This window comes from Desmodus rotundus, chromosome 9 (assembly GCF_022682495.2).
Source record: "Desmodus rotundus isolate HL8 chromosome 9, HLdesRot8A.1, whole genome shotgun sequence".
NCBI classification, from domain to species: Eukaryota; Metazoa; Chordata; class Mammalia; order Chiroptera; family Phyllostomidae; genus Desmodus; species Desmodus rotundus.
Genome location: NC_071395.1, coordinates 90309515 through 90336015, shown reverse-complemented (window position 1 = coordinate 90336015; position 26501 = coordinate 90309515). Strand labels below are relative to the sequence as shown.

General features: G+C 36.0%; 1 protein-coding gene across 8 annotated transcripts in view; it reads left to right on the top strand.

The window, feature by feature from the left end:
- The window catches only part of TANC2 (tetratricopeptide repeat, ankyrin repeat and coiled-coil containing 2), a 308461-nt gene that overhangs the window by 172590 nt on the left and 109370 nt on the right, over positions 1-26501 (top strand). For all 8 annotated transcript variants that reach the window (XM_053930697.2, XM_053930694.2, XM_053930699.2 and 5 more), the window contains 3 exons: positions 9042-9190; positions 17138-17324; positions 24451-24714. In XM_053930697.2, coding sequence (XP_053786672.1) covers positions 9042-9190; positions 17138-17324; positions 24451-24714 — 600 coding nt within the window. The remainder of the gene's footprint in view (positions 1-9041; positions 9191-17137; positions 17325-24450; positions 24715-26501) is intronic.

Genomic DNA, 26501 nt, shown 5'->3' with positions numbered 1-26501 from the left:
GGGGAGCCTGGTGTGGAGCTGGGACTCCTCTCTCCTGAGATATCCCTTCCGAATTTTTATCCACCACAAGTAGATGTGGTACCAGTCCATTCTGCATCTCTGCCCCTCTACCAGTCTGGATGGATGAGGTTTCTTCAATTCCATAGTTGTCAGACTTTCATTCAACTTGATTTCTGGCAGTTCTGAGTGATGGTTCTTCTATAATTTAGTTGTGATTTTGATGTGGTTGAGCAAGGAGGTGAGCCATGCTTACTTACGCTGCCATCCTGACCAGAAGTCCCTGTGAATTTACTTTGAAAAGAACTAAGGGAGAAATTCTTCCATCCATAACCTCTAGTTGTGTAAGAAAATATTCACCACCTCCAACCTGTGATCAGCAAATGATAGTTTTTTTTTTAATTGAAGTATAAATGACATGACATCATATTAGTTTCAGGTATACAACATAGCGATTTGATATTTGTATATATTGTGAAGTGATTACCACACCAAGTGATGTTTCTTCTTGTAACTCTACCACTGCTCTTTCCTTCATCTCCACCACTCATCTTCCCATAGACTCTAGCTCTTTTCCACTGCATTTTTACACTATATTAGAAATTGTCCAAGAAATTATCTACAGTACTCTTTACCATTATTTCTTTTGCCTACTACTTCTGCTGATTCTCATGTCTGTTTATACCTCTAATTATTTTTGTATGCTGGATTTAGCATTTGAGAATATTTGTGAATATTTGTAGGAATAATCTGAAAATAGGATGAGGGTTTTTGTTTTTCTTCTTTTTCCTCCAGAGAGGTTTTTCATTTGCTTCTACCACCTGGGGCCAGTTAAATCCAAGTTCAGGATTTGAAGTTTTCCAGTGTAATGAGATGACACAAATCAGGACTGTAAGGCCTAGTTTACTTCTGGTTCATCTTTACTCCTAGGGGACAACTCTTAAGGGTCTCAGCCCAAAGTGTGAGGTGTTTTAGTAGAATTTTCACTCTTGACAGATCCTAGATTACAACTTTTGTTCCCCTCATTTTATGAGACAGCCAAAAGCACAACTCATGTACTTAATCCTTTCTTCTTTATTAATAAATGCATCCTGTGCTAAAGTGACCCTTCACGCTGGGCAAGATTTCCCCCACGCTGGGAAAATGGAGACAACTGTACTTGAACAACAATAAAAAGAAAGAAAGAAAGAAAAAGAAGTGCCTTTTTCAAGCAGGCTCTTAAAGTTGGTTCATGGTCCATGTCTTTGATCAAGTTGTTTTCTGTTTGAACACTAGAAACTAAATCTCAATGAAATCATTTTGCATCAAAGTTTTGGCAAGTTTTGCCTATTGTGGTTATGATACTACCCATAATACTGAATTGTAGAAAAACTTGCCTTTCTGCTCCTGATTTCCATCTGGTATTATCAGTTGCAATTAGATTGGAGAGGGAAATTAAATGTCTGCTTCATTCAGCCACAAATCCCAAATGTATTTCATAGATCATTAAGGTAGGTTTAGCATTATTATGTTTTCTGCTTTTATCTTACCTTCTCAAAAGGCCATCATAGTTAAATTATAACTGAATAAATGAAGCTGATGTTCATATTGCTGCAAGAAAAAAATTTTTAATAGGGAGTAGGAGTCGTCATGCAAAATGATTGGAGATTTTCTTTTATGGTGTTTGAAGAGGATCATGAGACAAGCTATCTACAGTCTGGCTTTCTATTGCTTGGCATTGTTACAAACCAATTTTAAAGGAATTTTCTTATCTACTGGTTAATTTTTTATTAAAACATTGAGTATCAAAAGCTACGTAGTACATTTTTGTATTATACCACAAGATGCCTAATGCAGATATTAAAGACTTACTCTTCTACTAATCCATGTAAATTATCTTTAGTTCTGTAGAACAGTAGGCTCCCCTTAAAATCTAAAGGTATTATTTACTTTATATAAATAATTTTTCTATGTATAAGTTTTAAAGAACGCTGGTCAGAATTCATTTGTCTAAACATAAAACTTAGATTACAGTCAAGGGAATAAAATATGGACGTGATTTTCTGGTGCCTTACCAGAGCAAAGATGCTTATTTTCTTAATTAAAATTTATTCTGTACAATGAATTCTGTAGTATAAGAAGTGTCTTTTCTCGTCCCTCACCAAGTGACATTTTTTATAATAACACAGATGATACGAGGTTTACCCTAATGAGAAGAAAGAGTTAAACTATACTAGTCCCACCTTATACATGAGGTACATGTTCCAAGATCCCAGTGGATGCCTAGAACTGCAGGTGGTACCAATAGCTATATATACTATGTGTTTTCATTTTCTTAAATTTTTTTTTACTGATTTGAGAGAGATTTGTTGTTCTGCTCATTGATGCATTCACTGGTTAATTCTTGTATGTGCCCTGACTGGGGATTGAGCCAGTGTATTAGGACGATACTCTAGCCAACTGCACTACAAGATTTTACTATACTACTCAGAACTGCGCACAACCTAAAACTTATGAATTATTTATTTCTGGAATTTTTTCCTCTTTTTTATTTTCATTTTTTTCCATTTAATATTTCCAGATTTCAGTTGACCACAGGTATCTGAAAACTGCAGAAAGCAAAACTTGGTTAAGGGGGACTACTGTATAGCCGAATTATCACAGTGTTTTTTTAATGAATACTTTTGAATAACAATTGTTCCTCATCATTTCTTGTCAAATATCCAAACAAGAAAAAAAATAACACCAAAATATCAAAATCACCCATCTGGACAATTTAGTATATATTCTCTCTTATACTTACCACTCTCTATATAGTGCTTAGTGTATTGACTAATACATAGTAGATTTCAGATGAATTTCAGGTGGTTCTGAATGGTGGTCACTCTGTAGCATAATTGTAGTTTTGATGTGGTTGTGGGAAGATGCAAGTACTGCACTTACCTACATTGTCATCTTGACCCCATATTGAATCTTGATGTTAAGTAATAGAAATCGTTCTTCTTTTTTTTTTTTTTTTTTTACTATTCCTGGACATTTCAATGTAAATTTTAGAATCCTTTAGTTCTTGTGATGTTGTATTTCTCATTCAGTGTCCTGGGAGCAAAGGCTAATGCATAAACACACTGTTCCCAAATAGCCAAAATAAAACCAACGGCTATAAATTTAAATAATTTTAATAAATATAATATATGGATGCTGTATGATTCATTTAGTGTAATATACCACAGTGTAATATATCCTCACCCGAGGACATGCTCATTGATTTTAGAGAGGTGTGGGAGAGGGAGAGAGAGAAACATCAACGTGAAAGAGAAATATTGATCAGTTGCTTCTTGTATGTGCCCTGACCAGGGACCGAACCCACAACTAGGCATATTCCCTGACTGAGAATCAAACCTTTCTGTTTACAGAACAACATTCCAACCAACTGAGCCATACTGGCCAGGGCACAGTGATTATTTTTTAATAACCTACCAGCCATCTTGTTTGTTTATCATACTCCAAATTTATCATTAAAGAAGGCACAGTAGAATTACACTTAAGAAAAGTACGATCTTCATTTAGGGACATACCCTAATTGGGCATGCTTGGTTATTACGATAAACTCTTCACATCACCGAGACGGTCATGGGTGAGACAAAAAGATAGGTAAAATATTGGTATAAGGATTTAAGAGGAATTTTGAGTTTCAGCACATACTGTGGGTAGAGGGAAGTTTGGGAGTGATGCCCAATAACTTGGTGAAAAACTAGAGTCAAGTAGATGCACAGTGGGTGATCAGGAAGAGTCCTGAGCGCAGGAGCTCTGTCCCTGTAGAGTTTGGGTGTATGATCCTCTCTGTAGGATGTGTTCATCAACCCAAGCTCTCCAAACCCCACTGTTTCTCTTCATGGAAGTGCGATTATGCAGACATGACTGATTACATCAATGGCCATTGGCGATTAACTCAAATCTTCAGCCCTCCCTCCTCCCTGTAGGTCATGTGATGGAACTACAAATTCTAACCCTCTAATCACATGATTGGGTCCTCTGGCAACCAGCATTTATCCTGTAGCTCCCTGGAGGCCCACTAAGAGTCTCCACATTAACATAACCTCAGGTGTGGTTCAAAGGGGTTTATTATAAAAAACAAAAGATACTTTTCTCACCTCTATCATTCATGGAAATTCTAACAGCTTAGGAGATCTGTTCTGGGAACTGGGAACAAAGACCAAATATGCAATTCTTATTATATCACAATATCAAAAATATTATGAGTAACATGCTGGTTAATAAGTTGTGTCTTATCTAAAATTCTCACTAATTGTGGTATTACTCTCCAGTGAGGGAGGCAGTATAACATACTAGTTGGGAGCATGGGTTCCGGAGTAGGGAAGCCTGGTTACAACCATTTATTGATTGTGTGACTTTCAGTGAGCAACTTTATTTCTCTGTGCCTCAGTTTTCTCATTTATAAAATGAAGTAATAATATCTACTTCATATAGTTGTTATAAAGATAAAGTTCATATTTGTGAAGTGTTTAGTGACTCATATATAATGAGCACTATGTTAAATAAATGAATCATAGTTTGTCTTCCACATAGATAGAAATTTTTCAAAGTCAGTGACTGTAATTATTTCTCATTATATTCTCATGGCACCTAGTGTTAACATGTAAATAGAACATATTTGGTAATTATCAGAATAACTGTCTGGGAGGAATGAAATGGAACCCCAGAATATTCAGAAATTAGGAATCTATGCTGAAAATTTGGAAGAGCTTACCTAATTTATAGAAAGGGAAAGCATAATTTATGAGTTTGAATATAGCAGTTACTTTTTTATTTTATCAAGAAACAAGAAGCTTTTAAAATTATTCTTGGGAGAAAATCTATATAAATCCAAATATTTGCACTATGAAAATAACCCTACCAATTCTCTTCTGTTCTGTGGCAGAAAAATCTATTTTTGTTGCCTCTTGGAGAGGAAGTAGGGAAGGGAAAATAGAGCCTGTTTTTCTTCTCTGACATAAATTCAGTGAGAGTTCTATATAGATTTTCCACAGATGGACACTTGAGTTCTATAGTAGTTTACAAAAGTATACATATAGTACCTTCTTCTCACCCCCTCTTGTGACCTTAGTAAAGAAATTAAGATAAATGTTAAGCTGAGTAATACCAATGTAAATCTCAACTTCTTGCCATTTGGAATGGTTTTGTTGTCAGTGGGAATAAGGCTCTTCCACAGGATCACAAGGAAAGCATTCCAAGGACCCACCAATGGGAGATTGTGGTGTGGCCTGGTTTATTCGTGCGGAAATAGTAGCAGCCCCCCCGGGTTTCTTTTCAGTGTGTCATCTCCCTCTGTCCCACTACGGAAAAAGTCCAACCCTGTCCTGAGCAAGACCAAAACAGAAGCCAGTGACCACAGTTTTTGCTTCATAGTAAAGCTTAGACCTTTGGTTCCTGCAGGTGTCTCAGTCTCTATCCAAGTAGCTTAGTTTGTTCTCAGCTGCTTGGGTGGTGGAGTCCACTTAACTACAGAAAGAGAATGCACAACCACATGGGTGAGGGGGTTACTGGGTGGGCGAGAGAGAGAGCACTTCTGCCCTTTGGGAGCCCATACCACCTGCTGCAGGCCCCAGTAGCTGTGAGACCCACAATTTTGTGTACACTCACAAATGAACAGAACAAGTACATCACCGATTGGGCAACAGAGAGGTTCTTTGTCCCCCTGGAATTATATTAGATTGGATTTGGACAGACCAGGTGCCTTTTCAAAAGAACCAGTCAAATTCCTAAACTTTTGCAGGTTTTGGATGGGTTCGCACCCCCTGGTTAGACTGACAAGCCTCTTTGGTCCAGCACCTTTCTCTTGTGCCGCCCAACAATCCAGCAGCAGAGAAGTGAAGGGAAGAGTGTTAATCCCCTTGGCAGAGCAAGGCTGTAATCCCCTGGAGTGTGAAGCTGCAGCTTCCTGGTTGAGCAGGCATATTCCTGCTTCCCAGTTTATTAAACTCAATGTGTAGTCCCCCTTCCTCCCCTTCTCAATATCTAGCTAAATACCAACAGCAACAATTTCATGTGTAAACTGAATGTCTTAAAAATGAAGAAGCTATTGTATTTTGGCATCAAACTATGACACTATAGCTAATGCTTGCTAAGCTGAAAAGACATACCTGACTAAAAAAAGAAAAAATTTCTGTAATGTCCTGTATAATCTGTGCTACTGTGAATTGTTAAAGGTTAGACTAAATGCATCTGAATGTAAACAAAAAAACCCTGAAAAAAATGTTGACAATCAAATTAATGTCAACAGGTATTTAGTTTGGGTAAATTATTTATCTTGATGGTGAGTCCAAGGAAAAATCTTATACTGACTTTGTTCAGCATCCCTCAGTGAAAAGGTTTGAAAAAGAATAATTCCTATAGTTGGTAACCACTGAAAAGTAGCCTGAATATTATAGAAAAGGAACCTTAAAAACTAATTGTATGAAAAGAATGTAGCAGTCTAGAAGCAGAGGCTTTAAATGAATGCCAGAGCTCAGGAATTTTAGGGGCCTAAATTTCAGAGCAAAAATGAACCTGAGAGGGGTTTCTTTTTGGAGTGATGAAAATATTACAGAGACTGATAATGGTTGCATAACAATATGAATACACTAAAAGACACTGAATTGTATAGTTTAGGGGGATAGAGGTATGTTAATTTATATGCAATTTGGGAAAAAATTATTCTGTGAGAGAAGTGGTAACTCAGGTCTATCTGGCGTGAAGTAGGAACCCAACCGAGATAAGTAGAGCATCTGTAGGCAGGATGGCAGTGAGCAACAGTGAAATTTGTTACATGTTGGGGGAATAGATCAAATAACTAAGGATAATGAGAGCCAGAATTTTCACTATTGGAGAACAGAGTTACAACTTTGGAAAGGAGAAAAACTATAATTAACTGGATGGTATTGAATTGGAATTAGAGCATCACTGTGAACTTTTGCAGGGCTATTTGTAAATGGATTTACAAATAAAAATGAACATAAGTGTGTGTATGTTCATGTATATATACATATATGCATGTATGTGTGTGAATATACTGCCTAACTCAGTCCACTTAGTGGACCTGGAGGACAGTGACATCCTAATGGCAATGAGCATACCTGATATTCTAAATACCTTTCTCCACTAAAAAGGACCAGAGCTTCTTGGGAAAAGGACTCATTCCAGGACTAGGGCAGGGAACGTACAAGATGAACCTGGAACATCTTATGCCAGAAAGCAAAGAAATGCTCTGAAAATCACAGGGTTATGTCAGAAGGTTTTAGGAGCCAAATTGAAACCCAAATCTGTGATGATGTAAGCAAAAAAATAAATAATGATAGTAACAGATTATAACTCATTGAATAAGATAGGGAAGTTTGAGCTTGGATGGATGGATGGATGGATGGATAAAAGAAACTACATCACAGAAAGAGTAATTGATTTAGAAAAAACACGTTTTTGCAAGCATGGTAATAATTAATTCAACCAAGAAATATTAATGGATGCTACAAATAGTGGGCAAAATCTGTTGAAGAGAGATTCAAACTGATACTTGTACAACAATGTTTATACTATCATTATTCATAAGATCTGATAGGTGGAAACAACCCACGTGTCCAACATCAATGAATACATAAACTGTCTTACATATACATAATAGAATATTATTTAGTCATTAAAAGGAATTAAATATAAAAAGTGAAATTTGGACACATGCTACAACATTAACCTTGAAAACATTATATAAAGAGATATAAGTTAGATATAAAAAGGACTAATATTGTATGATTTGATTTATATGAGACACCTAGACTAGGCAAATTCACAGAGACAGAAAGTACAATAGAGGTTACTAGGGGCTCGTAAGGGGGGAAATGGGCAGTTATTATTTAATGGGTACAGAGTTTCTTTGGGGGAAGGTTAAAAAGTTCTGGAAATGGACAGTGGCAATGGTTGCACAACCTCACTAAATTTTATACTAAAAAATGGTTAAAATGGCAAATTTTATAATGTATATTTTATCACAAAAATATTTTTTAGTTTAAAAGTTTGTCGAAGAAGGGGATATTTACATAGTATCAAAGTATTCTCCTACAAAATACTTATTTATTACAAAGAGAAAAAGTGTAATTTTAGAATAGAGAAATCTGGCAAACACTGCCATAACCAAGTGATGACCGTTAACACAGCAGTGCTTTTGTGATAGTCCTGCCATAAATGCATACCCTAAATCACATCATGAAGTAACATGGGGTGATTTCAAATTGAGGGGCATTGTGCAAAACAGCTGGCCTATAATCTTCAAAAGTGTCAAGGTCATGAAAGTTAAGAAAAGACTGAAAAACTATTCCAGATCAAAAGAAATGAAACAGAGAACTACATGCATTGCATAATCCTAAATTGTTGGTTCCTTTAGCTAGAAAGGGCATTACTGGGACAAATGTAAAGATTTGAATGGGGTCTGTGCACGCGATCATAGTAATAAAAATGTTAGTTTCCCGATTTCTGTGCTGGTACTGTGGTTGTGTAAGAGAATGTCCATGTTTATAGGAAATACATACTATCTGGGGATAATGGCGCATCATGTCAGTACTTCCCAATGGTTAAGGGAAAAAATATTCTGTGTATTATTCTTGAAATTTTTTTATAAGTCCAAACTGATTTCAAAATAAAAAAGAATTTTTGCACAAACTATAAGAGAAAAAGAAAAAACTAAATAAAGGTGGTGATTTGGGCCAGGAACTAGATCCCAAAACAAGGACTGTATTGGAAGGCTGACTGCGAAAGAAATGGGAAACTTTTTCTATTCAGTAAATTACCAAAACATTCTCTCAAACTGATTTCAAGTAAATAAATCGAGGATAATATGAGTAGATTATATATAAATTATAATGCATATATATAGGAAAATCAGGTTCTAGACTAGAACCCTGTTATTTTGGATTTGGAACGTGAAAACAAAGGAAATGACCAAACTAAATGTAATAATAGTTGCAGAAATAGGTCATTTTAGTTTGAAAGATTCATGTTTCAATGTCTTCCTGTTTTAGGTGATGCTGAACAGGAACTTGGTCCCCCTCCATCTGTAGATGAGGCAGCAAACACACTCATGACTCGTCTGGGTTTCCTTCTTGGAGAGAAAGTCACAGAAGTTCAGCCAGGTGACCAATACAACATGGAAGTACAGGATGAAAATCAGGTAAACTGCTTGTCACCAACTCTGTGAAACATGGGATCAATCAACCTATTGTACCATGAAAGGAAAAATGTCACAGGGGGTGTGTGTGTCTGGGTGTGTGTTAAGAAGAACAATCCCAATTGTTGAATACCTTTTGAGGCCTGAAGATATAACTTAATTTTCCACCATCACTGTATTTCTTCAGTCTATGAAACATCTTTTCTAAGCATTTTGTTCTAAGCTTTAAAAAGCCACTTTCAGATTTTGATTAATTTATTGAATGAATAAGAAAGTAAATGAGTAAATAAGCCAACAAGCAAAATAGACATATTTCTTTAAGCTTCCTTACAACCCAATGTGTTGACATCCACTTATATTCCAATTTTTAGATACTAAAAAAAGGGAAACACTGCCAGAAAGTGATTAAATAATATTTAAATTCAGGCAGTCTGCTTTTATAACCTATGTCCTTAACAGCTATACCATACTGTTCCAGTGTAATATGAAATAACGCCTGAGCCCTGGCCAGGTGGCTTGGTTGGTTGGAGCATCGTCCCATACACTGAAAGGCTGCAAGTTCAGTCCTGGTCAGGGCACATACCTATGTTGTGTGTTCAGTCCCTGGTTGCAAGGATTGAAACCCTGCATGTGGGAATCAACTGACCAATGTTTCTCTCTCGCATTGATGTTTCATTTCTCTCTCAGTCTCTCTCTCCCCTCTCCATCCCCCACCTATGCCCCTTCCTCTCTCTCTCTGAATCAATAAATGTATTCTCAGGTGAGAATTTTTTTTTAAATTGCCCTGACTGATGTGGCTCAGTGTATTGAGCAACAGCCAGCAAACCAAAGGGTCACCAGTTCAATTCCCAGTCAGGGCACATGCCTGGGTTATGGGCCAGGTTTCCAGTAGAGGGCGTTTGAGAGGCAATCACACACTGATGTTTCTCTCCCTCTCTTTCTCCCTCCTTTCCCTTCTCTCTAAAAATAAATAAATAAAATCAAAAAAAGAATTGTTTTAAAAATGATGTAATAACACCTGATAGGATTGTTTTGCGAATCAAATTAAATCATGAATCTGAAAATACTTTGTAGGCTGTATGTTTTGAGAATCAAGTTAAATCCTGAATGTGAAAACTACTTTATAAGCTGTGAAATTCCATATAAATAAAAGGTATAAAATAATATGCAGTGTAATTAGTATATAAATATATGCAAAAACTATGTGATTTGGGGGAAATTACTTCATTACTTTCATTTTCACATTTCTTAAATGAAAACTAATATGTCTAATATTTGGTTGTAATATATTAAAATATCTTAAACTGTAAAGCCTTAAAGAAATATAAAACACTAATTATAAAGATAAATAATAGCCTACTTAGAATGTAGTATACCATAAATCTGTCTTAGAGCCACAGAAGAAAGTGGCTAAATTGATCATCAGAAATTCTATTCTTAGTAAGATTACTGACAGCTAGATGGTCATGTTCATTTGGTGACTTTTTTCTGAGCTAAAGAGCATACTAACAAAGATAGATTGCTTATATTTCATGCAAATGGAAAAGGAAAAGAGCTGGGGTAGCAATACTTATATCTGATAAAATAGGCTTTAAAACAAAGGCTATGGTAAAAGACAAAGAAAGATACCACATAATGGTAAAGGGAACAACCCAACAAGAGGATATAACCCTTGTAAACATTTAGGCACCCAAGATAGGAGCACCTAAATATGGAAAGCAAATCATGATGGACATAAAAGGAGAGACTGACAGTAATAGTCATATAAAGGATTTTAACACCTAATTGATATAAATGGATAGATCTTTCAGACAGAAAAGCAAGGAAATGGTGGCCTTAAATGACACACTAGATCAGATAGATTTAATTGATGTCTTCAGAGCATTTCATCCCACAGCAGCAGAATGTACATTCTTTTCAAGTGTACATGGAATATTTTCTAGGATAAACCATATGTTAGGACACAAAACAAGTCTCAATAAATTCAAAAAGGTCGAAATCCTATCAACCATCTTCTCTGACCATGATGATATGAATCTAGAAATAAATCATAAGAAAAAAACTGAAAAATACACAAACACATGGAAGCTAAATAACATATTACTAAACAGTGAATGGGTTAACAGTGAGATCAAGGAAGAAATCAAAAGATGCCTAAAAAAAATAAAAATGAGAACACAACAACCCAAAACCTATGGGACACAGCAAAATAGTCCTAAGAGGGAAATTCATATTATTACAGGTCTATCTCAAGAAACAAGGAAAATCTCAAATAAACAATAAGTTTACACTTAAAGGAACTTGAAAAACAACACAACAATAACAAAGCCCAAAGTGAGTAGAAGGAAGGAAATAATAAAGATCAGAGCAGAAATAAATGAAACAGAGTTAAAAAAAGAACAATACAAAAGATTGATGAAACTAAGAACTGGTTCTTTAAAAAGATAAACAAAATTGGCAAACCTTTAACTAGACTCATTAGGAAAAGCAAGAGGATCCCAATAAATGAAATCAGAAATGAAAGAGAAGTAACAATTGACACCAAAGAAATATAAAGGATTGTAAGAAAATATATAAAAAAAACTACAAGTCAACAAATTAGACAATCTGAAAGAAATGGATAAATTCCTGGAAACATACAATCTTCCAAAACTGAATCAGGAAGAATCAGAAAAATCTGAATACACAGATTACAGTCGGTGAATTGAAGCAGTAATTTAAAAGCTTCCAACAAACAAAGCCCTGGATTGGATTGCTTCACAGGTGAATTTTTCCAGTCATTCAAAGAAGATATAACACCTGTCTTTTTCAAACTATTCCCAAAACTTGAAGAGGATGGAAGACTCCCAAACTCATTTTACAATGTCAGCAATATCCTATTTCCAAAACCATATAAAGACACTACAAAGAAAGAAAATTATAAACCAATATTCCTGAGGAACATAGGTGCTAAAATCTTCAACAAATATTAGCAAACCAGAGCCAGCAATACAGTAAAAAGATCATACATTATGATCAAGTGGGATTTATTCCTGGGATGCAAGTTTGGCATAATATCTGCATATCAATAAACATATACCACATAATCAAAATAAAGAATGAAAATCACATGAGCATATCAATAGATGTGGAAAAAGCATTTGATAAAATCCAGCACCCACTTACGATAAAGACTTTCAGCAAAGTGGAACTAGAGGGAAGATGCCTCAATGTAATAAAGGCCATATATGACAAACCCACAGCCAACATCATACTCAATAGTTAACAACTAGGAACATTTCCCTTAAGTTTGGGACCAAGACAGGGATGTCCTCTTTTACCACTCGTATTCAACATAGTACTGGAAGTCCTAGCCAGAGCAGTCAAACAAGAAGAAATAAAAGGCATCCAAATTGGAAAAGAAGAAGTAAAATTGTCATTATTTGCATATGACATATGTAATACTGCATTTAAAAAACCCTAAAGATTACACCAAAAACTACTAAAATTGATAAATTAATTCAGTAAAATAACAGGATACAAAATAAGTATCCAGAAGTCAGTAGCATTTTTATATAATAATAATGAACTATTAGAAATTGAAACTAAGGAAACAGTCCCATTCACAGTTGCTCCCAAAAAAAAAAAATTACCTAGGAATAAATTTAACCAAGGATGTAAAAGACCTGTATTTGGAAAATTATAAGACACTGAAGGAAGACACTGAAGAAGATACAAATAAGTGGAAGCATATCCTGTGTTCATGGATAGGAAAAATTAACATTATTAGAATGCATATTCTACCTAAAGCAATCTATATATTCAGTGCAATTCCTATCAAGATACCAATGGCATATTACACAGAACTAGAACAAATATTCAAAAAATTTATTTTATTTTACGAAAGAACCTGAAGAGTCACAGCAATCCTGAGAAAGAAGAGCAAAGTTGGCGGCATCACACTACTTGATATCAAACTGTATTACAAGGGCATAGTAATCAATCCAGCATGGTACTGGCATAAAAACATACATAGAAATCAGTGAAACAGAACATAGAGCCCAGAAATATTATGGTCAATTAATATTTGACAAAGGAGGCAAAAACATACAATGGGGTAAAGATATTGTATTCAATAAATAATGCGAGGAATATTGGACAGATACGTGCAAAAAGTGAAACTAGACCACCTTCTTATATCATACACAAGAATAAACTCAAATGGACTAAAGACAAATGTTAGACTTGAAACTATAAAAAGTCTAGAAGAAAACAAAGGCAATAAAATCTCTGACATTTCTCTTAGCAATATTTTATTCTGATATATATCTTCAGGGGAGGAAAATGAGAAAAAATAAATGGGACTACATCAAATTTAAAAGTTTTTGCAAAGCAAAGGAAACCATCAACAATATGAAAAGACAACCCACTGAATGGGAGAACATATTCATTAGTGTCCAAAATTTATAAAGAACTTACAAAACTCAACACCAAAAAAATGAACAATCCAATTAAAAAATAGGCAAAAGATCTGAATCAACACTTGACCAAAGAGGCCATACAGTTAGCCAATAGAAATATGAAAAGATGCTCAACATCACTAATCATCAGAGAAATCCAAATTAAAACCACACTGAGATACCATCCCACACCTGTCAGAATGGCTGCCATCAATATATCAACAAATAAGTGTTGGCGAGGATGTGGAGAAAAGGGAGTCCTTGTGCACTGTTGGTGGGAATGCAGACTGGTGCAGCTACTGTGGAAAGCAGTATGGAGTTACCTCAAAAAGTTAAAAATGGAACTGCCTTATGACCCAGCAATTCCATTTCTAGGAATTTATCCAAAGAAACCCAAAATACTAATTTAAAAGAATATATGCACCCCTGTGTTCATTGCAGCATTATTTATAATAGCCAAGATTTGGAAGCAGCCCAAATGTCCATCAGTAGATGAGTGGATAAAAATGCTGTGGTTTATTTACACAATGGAATACTACTCAGCCATTTTTTTAAAAAAGAAATCTTAACATTTGCAATAGGGTGGATGGACCTGGAGAGCATTATACTAATGAAGTAAGCCAGTCAGGGAAAGACAAGTACCATGTGATTTCACTCATACATGGAATCTAATGAACAAAATAAGCTAACAAAGTATCAATAGAAACAGACTCATCGATAGAGGACAGACTGACAGATGTCAGAGGGGAGGGAGCTTGCTGAGCTGGGTATGTAAGGTGAAGGAATTAAGTAAAAACAACAACAAACCTTCATAGACACAGACAACATTATGGGGATTACCAGGGGGAAGTGGGAGTGGGGAAGGTAGAAGAGGGTAAAGGGGGGATAAGTGGTGATGGAATGAAACTTGAATTGATGTGGTGAGCACACAGTACACTGTACAGATGATGTGTTATAGAATTGTACACCTGAAATCTCTAAATTTTATTGACCAATGTCACCCCAATAATTTCCTTAAAAAAGAAAAAGAAAAGATAGATGGCTTTGTTTAGGAAGACTCTAGAGAGTAATGGTATCCCAGACTAGCACTAGTAATGACAGCATCCAGTACGGGCAAGTCAGCATTTCATTTTTCTGCAAGAGACTGAGTGTTGAAAGTATTGTGCACCATTTCTGAGGTGTTGGGATGTACCTCGTGTATTCCATCATTAGGTTTTTACCTTGTGTATTTGTAGAACCTTTAAGAGACCAGATTGGGAGTTTTGGATCCTTCTGGAGAACACTAAGGACAATGGGAAAACAACTGAAAGGTTTTGGAAGTGTGGGGTAGCTTAATTAGATATCCATTCTAGCCTACAGCATGGGAAATAGATAATGTTGTCTTTCTTTGCCTACAAGCATTGTCTATATTTCATTAACTAGCCTCCTAAAATAAATATAAGGCCTGTTTTTGAATTTATAGACCATGAATAATTTTCTGCTTCCTAAACAGCTTGATCTTTAAGCTTTGTTTTTAAAGTTTTTAAAGATGATCTGTGATATTTGCTTTATTTTGAAGAAAATAACTTGTAGTAAAAATATTGTGTTGTTTGGGTTTGACCTCCCAACTGGCTATATTATGCATATTATTCAGTTTACTTTCCCAAGAACAGATTGTGAATCTTGTCTAAAAACAGAAATGAGTTGCTATAGAAGTAATAAATTCATACCAAAATGAAACCTTTTCAATGTGTGATTACTATAGATATATATAACTAATGGGAAAGACCCTAGTATACAGTTCATTTTATCTACCCACATGTTTCTTAAATGGAGAATGAAGAGGTTAGAAATTGCCATGCCATATTTTAAATAGGCAGTATTCCAATTTAGTAAGTAGTGGGTCAGGGCTCAGTATCTATCAATTTTTTAGGGGACTGTGTTTGTTTTGTCATTCCTTAGGTGATTCTACCTCATGCCCAGTTAAAAATCATTGCTTGGTCAATATTATTTTATAAAAATAGAGGAGATTATAAAGAAATTGAAACTCCTTCCTACTCTGGAGAAAAATTATATAGTATAAAAGAAATAACATAGATTTGATAGCTTGTTTTAACAAAAATCAGTTCCTAATATTATTGATGTGATTGAAAGATTTGCTTGGTTGCAGGGTTCTAAGAATGTCACTTGTGCTTAGTTGAGTTGAGTGTATCTTTTATGACCTGGTTATAGCATTTAAATTAAAATCAAGCCCTGGCTGGGGTGGCTCAGTTGGGTGAAGTGTTGTTCCATAAACCGAAAGGTTGCGGGTTCAGTTTCAGTTCAGGGCACGTGCCTAGGTTGCGAGTTTGGTCCCTGGTCAGGTACCAAAGGTAGGAGAGGCAACCAAGCGATTTTCTCTCACATTGATGTTTCTCTCTCTCCCTTCCCCTCTCTAAAAATTAAGGTAAGATAAGATAGAATAAAATAAGATAAAATAAATAAAATAAATCCTGGATTCAACACAGATGAGTACGTGTAGAAATCATTTTAGGATGAGTCAAGAAGCCTTAATACCCTCATATCTAGTGATCAACACATTTTCCAATCAAATATTCAATGTAAATCTTCTATTTTAACAGAGCGAATATTAAGAAAGACTATATTTAAAGAAGTTGAAGGCTTTTTATAAATTTAAGAATTAAAGATGTCAAATTTATCATCAGTTCTTCATGTAATTTTGTCATTGATCATGTATCTTTTTGAAAAGGATAGAATTTATTTAATATTTGAAAAATATACTTATGTTCATTATGTCAGTAATTTATTTGAGTAGAAAGAGCTAAAGAAAAGTGATTGTCATTAAATTCAGTAACCAGAATATAATATTACTAGCAATCTTTTTGGTGATTATTCCTTCCCATATAAAACTTAAAAAGGAGGTAATTTCAGGTGTAAGAATTACTCAGGACACCAAGTGATCTTAGTCTATAATCAGTTTCTACAGAGAAATTTAGTTTTATATTAATATAGTTTGATCTATTTTATTAAACGATTAAAATAAGGCATTTTCTCTACATTCATATATTGTCTCTGGACAGCCACTTATGTATCAAAAGAAACCCACTTACTTGCATTAAGAACCTTATTTTTCCTCAGCTTGAGGTATTTTTTTCTATTCAAAGAATATTATTAACAAGACAGAGTTCCAAGCCTTTGGAAGTTTTATTGATTGGAAACAGCAAGATCAACTTGTGCTAATTCAGAATACTTTTTCATTAATTCATGGCAATAATAAAGAATACTTGTCATTGGAAATTTCCTAGGCTGAAAAACTGGCCACAGTCTCTGCTCATTTTAAATTTAAGTTTCACCTAATTGTAGAACACAGAATCTCTTATCCTGGAAAACAAAACCAAATAGAATCTAATAATGTAAAAACTATGTGTAGATTTTCTTCTTTTTTCTCATCAAAGATTATGTTTTACCATAGGATATATTTACTTTAACAGCTGATCAGTTTATCATATTTATTTTCATTTCAATTTTTCAGACCTCAACCATCACCCAGCGCATAAGTCCCTGTTCTACCTTGACTAGCAGCACTGCCTCTCCACCAGCCAGTAGCCCCTGCTCCACCCTCCCACCAGTCAGTACAAATGCAACAGCCAAGGACTGCAGCTATGGGGCTGTCACTAGTCCAACCTCCACCCTCGAAAGCAGAGATAGTGGCATCATTGGTGAGTTGGTTTTTGTGTTAATCATTTTTTGTCCTTTTAAAAAATAATTAAACACAAGTCTCAAAAAATCTGCTTTTGAATTGTTGAGATACGATGTATACAATGTTTCTTTTTAAAGATGGTAGAGGAAGGAAAAAAGTAAACAAAATGAAAGCTCTCTGTCCCTGATTAACCACTCCTTCAAAAGTATTACCTGGTAAATGAAGGAGTGGATAAAAAAAAGTTACTTTCTACTTCCTGTAAATTCACATCTGTCTACCAAGAGAAGTGGTTAAGAAACAGTTCCTTTCTTACTGGGCTAGTAGCATTCATGGAGGTTCTCAGTTCTTACACTTACTGCCTATCGTATATTTACTAACGGGAGTCAGCCAAATGGAGATGAGTGAAGTTTTGGGAAATGCAGAATCTTTTTCTACTGAAAAGGGGCAAGGAATACTTTGGGCTTCATTTTTGAAAAACAAGTGAACTTCGTAATAATAGGTTTGGTTTATACAGATAGCACAATAGTGGTGCAAAATGACATCAACACTCTTCTCACACTAGGAAAACTAGATGTCTTCCTTCTTTATTTTTGCTTTGAAACACCATGCCATAAAGCCCTTCCTTATTATAAAATTTAGTAATTTGAATAATAAAATAGGGTCCATAGCCACTGAATAATTCTTTGTGCCACAGATTAATTCAGTTTCTCAAAACTTGCCACCACCAATCAGGACTTTTATTTTTGTTGATAGATCTTATATTTTTGAAAAAAAGTTTTTAATATCACTGTATTAATTTTTCAGGAGTTTATTTCTCATTTTAATTTATCAAACAAATATATGTATGCTAAAGCTGAATAAGCTCGTGCTATCACCCTTGATATAATTCCAGCTAAGCTTAAAGAAGCTTGATGTTCTAGTTACCTAGTCACCAGTAAGTGTATTATTATTTATAAATTATTTGAAATATTGAAAATAGTGAAACCCATTACTACCTTCTCAGAGCTGTGAAGAAGTAGCATTCCCATGTTTGCAGCCTGTTGAACTTGTTCATAGTTTATCTGGAGAAAAGGGATATATTTCTGGGATATATAAGTAAATCTGAGCCAACTCTGACTTGAGTCCTAATGATAAAAACTTCTGTTGGGACACAAAACAAAACAAAACAAAAAAACGATGAAAGGCACGAAGTTAAATAATGTATTTTAACGTGTAGTAGACAAGTTCTGCAGGAAACAGGAGTTTCCATTTAGTTTCTCTTCAGGCTTTCAGTCTACTGGCCCTAGCTCCTGTGCGAGCTCCAGCCAACAGTTACACAGCCAGCTGAAGCACCGCACTTTACAACAAATGAAATTTTATTTCAGTCAAATTCTGTGAAATCAGTTTGCAGAAATTAGGATAAGAAGAATACACACAGACATATACACACATAACATAAATACATATATACTTATATACTACCACTGAACACATTTAGAAATTATAATTATAAAATATGCTATGGAATATATCAAAATCTCATTGGGTTGGTGTAGCATTATGTTAGGGCTATTTATGACTGAAAGACTGAATATATGAAATGAATTTTTAATTCCAGTGAGTAGTTTTAACCACATGCAGAAATAATATAATTTAATATGACTTGAACATTTCAATTAGCTTTAAGAATATCTAGCCCATAGTTCTCAATATTTTCACCAGCAGGACTGCCTTAGTGCAGATTCCTCAGAAAACAGATTCTGAAACAAAAGGTTATGTGCTAACACTTTATTAAGGAAGTACAAACCAGGGAAGGAAGAGTGAATGAAAGGGGGAGGGAGAGCAAATATAAAGAAAGGAATTACAGAGCTGGCAGAGGTGATTATGTGGTTCTGCTGAAAATCTTGAGAGAGACCATATGTTTCTGAACCGTGGAAGGAGAAATTAGAAGGGTAGTTCTGCTAGTTCCCTTCTCACTTTGGTGTACTAGCCCTAATAGGGCATTATTTTCCCCATTCTTCTTACTGCATGAATCCAGTAGCCCTACTGCATCTCATGGCTCAGTGGCAATAAGGAAGTCCAGGGTCAGAGGAGAGAGGCTATATACAGCAGCGCACAGTCGCTCATTGACTTGTATCCCTAATTACCACAAAGGACTAGGAGCAGCCAGCAGGGATATTAATAACAGGGACCCAGCTTCAAGCTGCGGGAATGATTCACATCATTCCTAGGACCACTATAGGCAGACAGTCAACAGGCAGGTGAATATATCCAGGGTGGCAACTTCATTACTATTCAACCCTTGCACCATAGAGATCTAATAGTACTCTTTTTTGGCATCCAGTCTCATTTGGCAACATGATGCTCTGATACTCTCAGGTCTGTTCTGAGAAGAGAGGTCCAACCAATCCTGTAAGAAGGTGGCCAGTGGCACTCTCCAAAAAAGCCTTAAAGGGGTTAATAAAAGAAGATTAAGTCCCTGCGGATCCTACTGGTGTTTATTATTTCCTTCCTTCTCCCATTTCAGGAAAAAGAATATCAAAATAAATTTCAGAACAAAGAATGATGACCTATAAAGGAAGGTCATTTCATAATGATAAATGGGTCATTTCATTAAGAAGAAATAACATTCCTAAGTGTTTATGCACCTAATAACAGAGCTTCATAATGGGAGATATCCACAAACATAGTCAGAGATTTCAGCAGTCAGCTCTCAATAATTGGTAACACAGTTAGGAAATCAGTTAGCATATAAAAGACCTAAACAATTCTATAGCAACTTGTCCTAATTGTTATTTATAGGAAAGTCCACCCAACAATAACAGAGAACAGATTCTTTTCTTTTTAAAGTATATTTTATTGATTATGATATTACAGTTTTCCCAATTTGTTCTCCTTTTTATTGCCCTCTGCCCTGTGCTCTCCCACCTTCCCACATTCACCTCCCTCCCCCTTAGTTCATGTCCATGGGTTGTACATATAAGTTCTTTGGTTTCTCCATTTCCTATACTATTCTTAACCTCCCCCTATTTTGTGCCTACCAATTATGCTTCTTATTCCCTGTACCTTTTTGCCCTATTCTCCTCCTCTCCCTCCCCACTGAAAACCCTCCATGTGATCTCCATTTCTCTGGTTCTGTTCCTGTTCTAATTGTTTGCTTAGTTCTTGTCTTTTTTAAGGTTTAGTTGTTAGTAGTTGTGTTTGTTGTCATTTTACTCTTCATAGTTTTTGATCTTCTATTTCTTAGATAAGTCCCTTTAACATTTCATATAATAAGGGCTTGGTGATGATGAACTCCTTTAACTTGGCCCTATCTGGGAAGCACTTTATCTGCCATTCCATTCTACATGATAGCTTTGCTGGGTAGAGTAATCTTGGATGTAGGTCCTTGCCTTTCATGACTTCAAATACTTCTTTCCAGCCCCTTCTTGCCTGCAAGGTTTCATTTGAGAAATCAGTTGATAAGTCTTATGGGCACTCCTTTGTAGGTAACTGTCTCCTTTTCTCTTGCTGCTTTTAAGATTCTCTCCTTACCTTTAATCTTGGGTAATTTAACTAAGATGTGCCTTGGGGTGTTCCTCCTTGGGTCCAATTTCTTTGGGACTCTCTGGGCTTCCTGGACTTTCTGGAAGTCTATTTCCTTTGCCAGATTGCGGAAGTTTTCCTTCATTATTTGTTCAAATAAGTTTTCAACTTCTTGCTCTTGTTCTTCTCCTTCTGGCACCCTATGATTCTGATGTTGGAATGTATGAAGTTGTCCCAGAGGTTGCTAAGCCTCTCCTCATTTTTTTTGAATTCTTGTTTCTTCATTCTGTTGTGGTAGGATGTTTATTTCTTCCTTTGGTTCCAAACCACTGATTTGAGTCATGGTTTTCTTCCCTTCACTGTTGGTTCCCTGTATATTTTGTTTTACTTTACTTTGGGTAGACTTCATTTCTTCCTTCATTTTGCAACTGAGCTCAGTCAGTTCTGTGAGCATCCTGATTACCAGTGTTTTGAACTCTGCATCAGATAGGCTATTTCCCCATCACTTAGTTCTTTTTCTGGAGCTTTGATCTGTTCTTTTCTTTGAGCCACATTTCTTTGTCTCAGCACATCTGTTATGCTGTCAGGGGTGAGCCTTAGGTATTGGTCAGGGAAGGGCAACCCACTTGTTGCATTGTGGTGCTGTCTGTGGGGGAGGGGTCAGAGAAGGAACAATGCAGCTTCTTCGCTTACTTGGCTCTTGACCCACTTTCAGTCACTTTCCTCGCTTTCCCACAAGCAAATTGGGCCTTTTCAGGTGGTGATTCCTGGGTGGGTGGGTTTAGGTACATTCTAGGACCCTGTGGGCCTCTCCACTGGACTCTCCTGTGAGACTAGGAGTTTCTCCTGCCACCACAACCCCCACAGGTTTTTCCAGCCAGAGGTTTTGAGACTTTAGTTTCTTGGGCTGGAACCCTGGGTTGCTCAGTCTGTCTTGCTCCCAGTTGTTCCTCCCCGCCTACCTGCATGCAAATGTGGAACCACCCAGTCAGCCAGCTGCCACTTCGCCCACCAGGTCCACTGCCTTGCCCGCAACCTCTCTGCTCCTGTTGCCCATCTCCTCCCCTCCTACCAGTCTGGATGAATGTTTCCTCTTTAACTCCTTGGTTGGCAGACTTACATGCAGTTTGATTTTCTGGCAGTTCTGGTTGTATTTTGTTTTTAAATTAGTCGTTATCCTTCTTTTGGTTGTGGGAGGAAGCGAAGCATTTCTACCTACGCCTCCATCTTGGCCAAAACTCAGGAAATGTCGAAAACAGATTATTTTTAGGTGTACACAGAAGATTCACCAAGATAGAGCATATTCTGATCCTTAAAACAAGTCTCAATAAATTTAAATGTATTCAAACCACAAAAACTGTGTTCTCTGACTACAGTGTGATTAAACTAGAAACAGATAATAGAAAAAATATCAGAAATTTTCACAAATACTTAGAAATTAGGCATATTTCTACGTAACATACAAAAACTCACAGTAGAAATTAGAAAATATTTTAAATTAAATGATAAAACAAAACATCAAAATTTGTGGAATGAAGCTAAAGAAGTCCTTAAGAGGAAATTTATAGCATTATATGCTTATTTTAGAAAAATTAGTGAACTAAATTTCCACCTGAAAATTGGAAAAAAAGTGTAAAGCAAAGTAAACAGAAAGGAGGAAATAATAAAAAGTAAAAATCAATGAAATAGAAAACAGTAGACAAAAATCAATGAAACTGAGAGCTGTTTCTTTGAAAAATCAGTAAGATTGATAAACCTCTAGCCATGTTAATCAGGAAAAAAAGAAGATGCAAATTACCAATATCAGGAATGAGAGAGGGGTATCACTACAGACAGCAAAGGCATTAAAAGGATAATAAAAGAACAACTTTTTCATGGAAACTTTATGCCAATAAATTTGACAATTAAGATATAATGAACAAATTCCCAGAAAATTAAACTACCAAAGCTCATTTGATAAGAGATAACCTGAATAGCTTTTTAGCTATTAAATACAAATTGAGTTTGTTGTGCCTTGATAGGAAAATTCTACCAAACATTTATTCTACCAAATAATACCATTTTTACACAAACTGCTCTAGGAATTTGAAGTGAACAGAAAACTTTATGAGGCCAGCATTACCCTGAGACCAAACTAGACAAAGACATTACATGTTAAGTAAACTAAGACCAATGGCTGTGATGAACATAGACCTAAAAGTTCTTAACAAAGTTCTAACAGTTTGACTCCAGCAATATATAAAAAGGGTAATAGGGACAACATATAAAAAGGATAATTCATGACTAAGTGGAGGTGGGGACCAATGGCATTTTGTGAACATAACGGTGACTGCCTACTCTGGTGGAGTTAACAGGGAGACATTGCCGTGGAATTGGTCATTCTGATGTCAGTGAGAATACAGAAACCAGTTGGCAGCACTTAATTCACAGATGCAGGGAAGACATATTATCATAAAGAGCTGCAAGGCTGGAAGGCAACCAGGATGTTATCCTTTGTAATTCATCTTTTCCCTTGTTACTGCAAAGACCAGAACTCCATTTAAATTACCAAAGAGAAAACTTCACTAAAAGGAATCATGGAAATTTCCTCATGAACTTAGGTCTCTTCTTTTAGCAATATGTATATTTAAAATTTAAGAAGAGGCCCTGGCTGTGTGACTCAGTTGGTGGGAGTGTTCTGTGATCTGAAAGGTTGAAGGTTGTCAGTTTGATTCCCGGTCAGGGCACATGCCTGGGGTGTGGGTTTGATGCCCTGTAGGGACACATATGAGAGGTAACTGATCTATGTCTGCCTGTCTCTGTCTGTCTCTGCCTCTGTCTCTAAAAACAAAATAAATAAAAATAAAGTATAAGAAGAGAATATGAACTACCATATAATAACTCTCCTGGTACGACATTTTATTCTTATTTATAATTATTGGTAAGATTTTTATAATCTAGATTTTAATATATTGAATCCTTCCATTTCTAGGGTTGATGGAAATTTTCCTGTTTATAATTCCTGTTTATAATTAGTGGTAAGACTCAATAAAGTTTTAGAAGCCTTTTCAGTTTTTGTTTGATTTCACTGAGGGACTAGATAGGATTAGAGCTACAGTTAAGTGTACAAACAAGAAAGCCCTGTGTTGCTTCCTTATTTGGACAGATTCTTTCTCCTTTGTTAGCTTCTACTTAGGGCTGTTTTCTTTTTTCTAGTTCTTTGCTGCACATAAAGGGCCAGGATTAAATTTAAATGAGAGAAAACATAGGATACAAAGAGTATAACTATAAAGATCTTTTTGAGACCTCTGAAGCTCTCCAGTAATTCATGAAAATTATACAAATTCCCTTTTGATGAAATTCTGAAATTTTTCAAATTGATAGGCCCTTGTCAGTCCTTTAGCACTAATATATGAATTTGTTTGGTTTATTTAAATAGAATTGTTAAGATAAAAATAAGAGAGGTGAGATATACTTTTATTTTGGTTTCAATTATTTAAACTTCATGGTGGAAATGAAAAGTTCATAAGTAACTTTTTAAAAACAATGTTACTAATATTCCCATTATCTAGTCTTGAATTTGGTTAGTATTAAACAGATTAATCTCCAGGGTTTGTTTATTTTTTTTAAATTCATTTCTCTCTCTTTTTTTTTTTTCCTAGCTACGTTGACAAGCTATTCTGAAAATGTAGAACGCACAAAATACATTGGGGAAAGCAGTAAAGAATTAGGATCTGGAGGAAACCTAAAACCTTGGCAGTCTCAAAAATCCAGCATGGATTCCTGTTTGTACCGAGTGGATGAAAACATGACGGCCTCTACCTATAGTCTGAATAAGATCCCAGAGAGGAATTTGGAAACAGTTTTATCGCAATCAGTACAGTCTATTCCTTTGTATCTAATGCCACGACCAAATTCAGTAGCAGGTAAGGTTTTGGTTTTTTTTTAAAAATGACCATTTTACTGGCACATATATTGAAATGAAAATAAATTCTGTTCTAACAGTACTTAAACTTTCCACTCATCTTTGACTAAGCTGCTCTTTTGTGTTTGGGTAATATACATGTGTATATCTTTTTGAACTTGGGGAAAGCCTTGTGTTCCTTGAGTGATACATTGTTTAGTTTTCCTAAAATCATGAAAACACATAAAATCAGAAACAGAGGGGTTCTGGCCAAGATGGAGATGTAGGTAGAAATGCTCTGCTTCCAAAAGAAGGAAAGCAACCAACCTAAAAACAATAAACAACCAAAAGTGCCAGAAAATAAAACTGCATGGAACTCTGACAACCAAGGAGTTAAAGAAACATTCACTGAGACCAGTAGGAGGGGCGGAGACCGGAGTCGGACAGCCAAGTGAAGAGGACATGTGGAAAGGCAGCAGACCATGCGGGCCAGGTGGGGCTAGCTGAGAGGACTCTCAGTGAGGCAGCAGACTGGCTGAGAGGGAAACTAAAGACTCAAAGCTAGCTGTAAACTGCTACAGGGGGTGCCATGGCGGAAGAAACTCCCAGTCTCTTATAAGAGAGTTCATTGGAGAGTGGGGCTAGAGTGGAGCAAGCATGCGGCATTGTTCCCTCTTGGACCCCTCCCCCACAGACAGCACCACAATGCAACAAGTGGGTTGCCCTTCCCTGACCAATACCTAAGGCTCACCCCTGACAGCATAACAGATGTGCTGAGACAAAGAAATGTGGCTCAAAGAAAAGAACAGATCAAGGCTCCAGAAAAAGAACTAAGTGATGGGGAAATAGCCTATCTGATGCAGAGTTCAAAACACTGGTAATCAGGATGCTCACAGAACTGACTGAGCTCAGTTGCAAAATGAAGGAAGAAATGAAGTCTACCCAAAGTAAAGTAAAACAAAATATACAGGGAACCAACAGTGAAGGGAAGAAAACCATGACTCAAATCAGTGGTTTGGAACCAAAGGAAGAAATAAACATCCTACCACAACAGAATGAAGAAACAAGAATTCAAAAAAAATGAGGAGAGGCTTAGCAACCTCTGGGACAACTTCATACATTCCAACATCAGAATCATAGGGTGCCAGAAGGAGAAGAACAAGAGCAAGAAGTTGAAAACTTATTTGAACAAATAATGAAGGAAAACTTCCGCAATCTGGCAAAGGAAATAGACTTCCAGAAAGTCCAGGAAGCCCAGAGAGTCCCAAAGAAATTGGACCCAAGGAGGAACACCCCAAGGCACATCTTAGTTAAATTACCCAAGATTAAAGGTAAGGAGAGAATCTTAAAAGCAGCAAGAGAAAAGGAGACAGTTACCTACAAAGGAGTGCCCATAAGACTTATCAACTGATTTCTCAAATGAAACCTTGCAGGCAAGAAGGGGCTGGAAAGAAGTATTTGAAGTCATGAAAGGCAAGGACCTACATCCAAGATTACTCTACCCAGCAAAGCTATCATGTAGAATGGAATGGCAGATAAAGTGCTTCCCAGATAGGGCCAAGTTAAAGGAGTTCATCATCACCAAGCCCTTATTATATGAAATGTTAAAGGGACTTATCTAAGAAATAGAAGATCAAAAACTATGAAGAGTAAAATGACAACAAACACAACTACTAACAACTAAACCTTAAAAAAGACAAGAACTAAGCAAACAGAACAGGAACAGAACCAGAGAAATGGAGATCACATGGAGGGTTTTCAGTGGGGAGGGAGAGGAGGAGAATAGGGCAAAAAGGTACAGGGAATAAG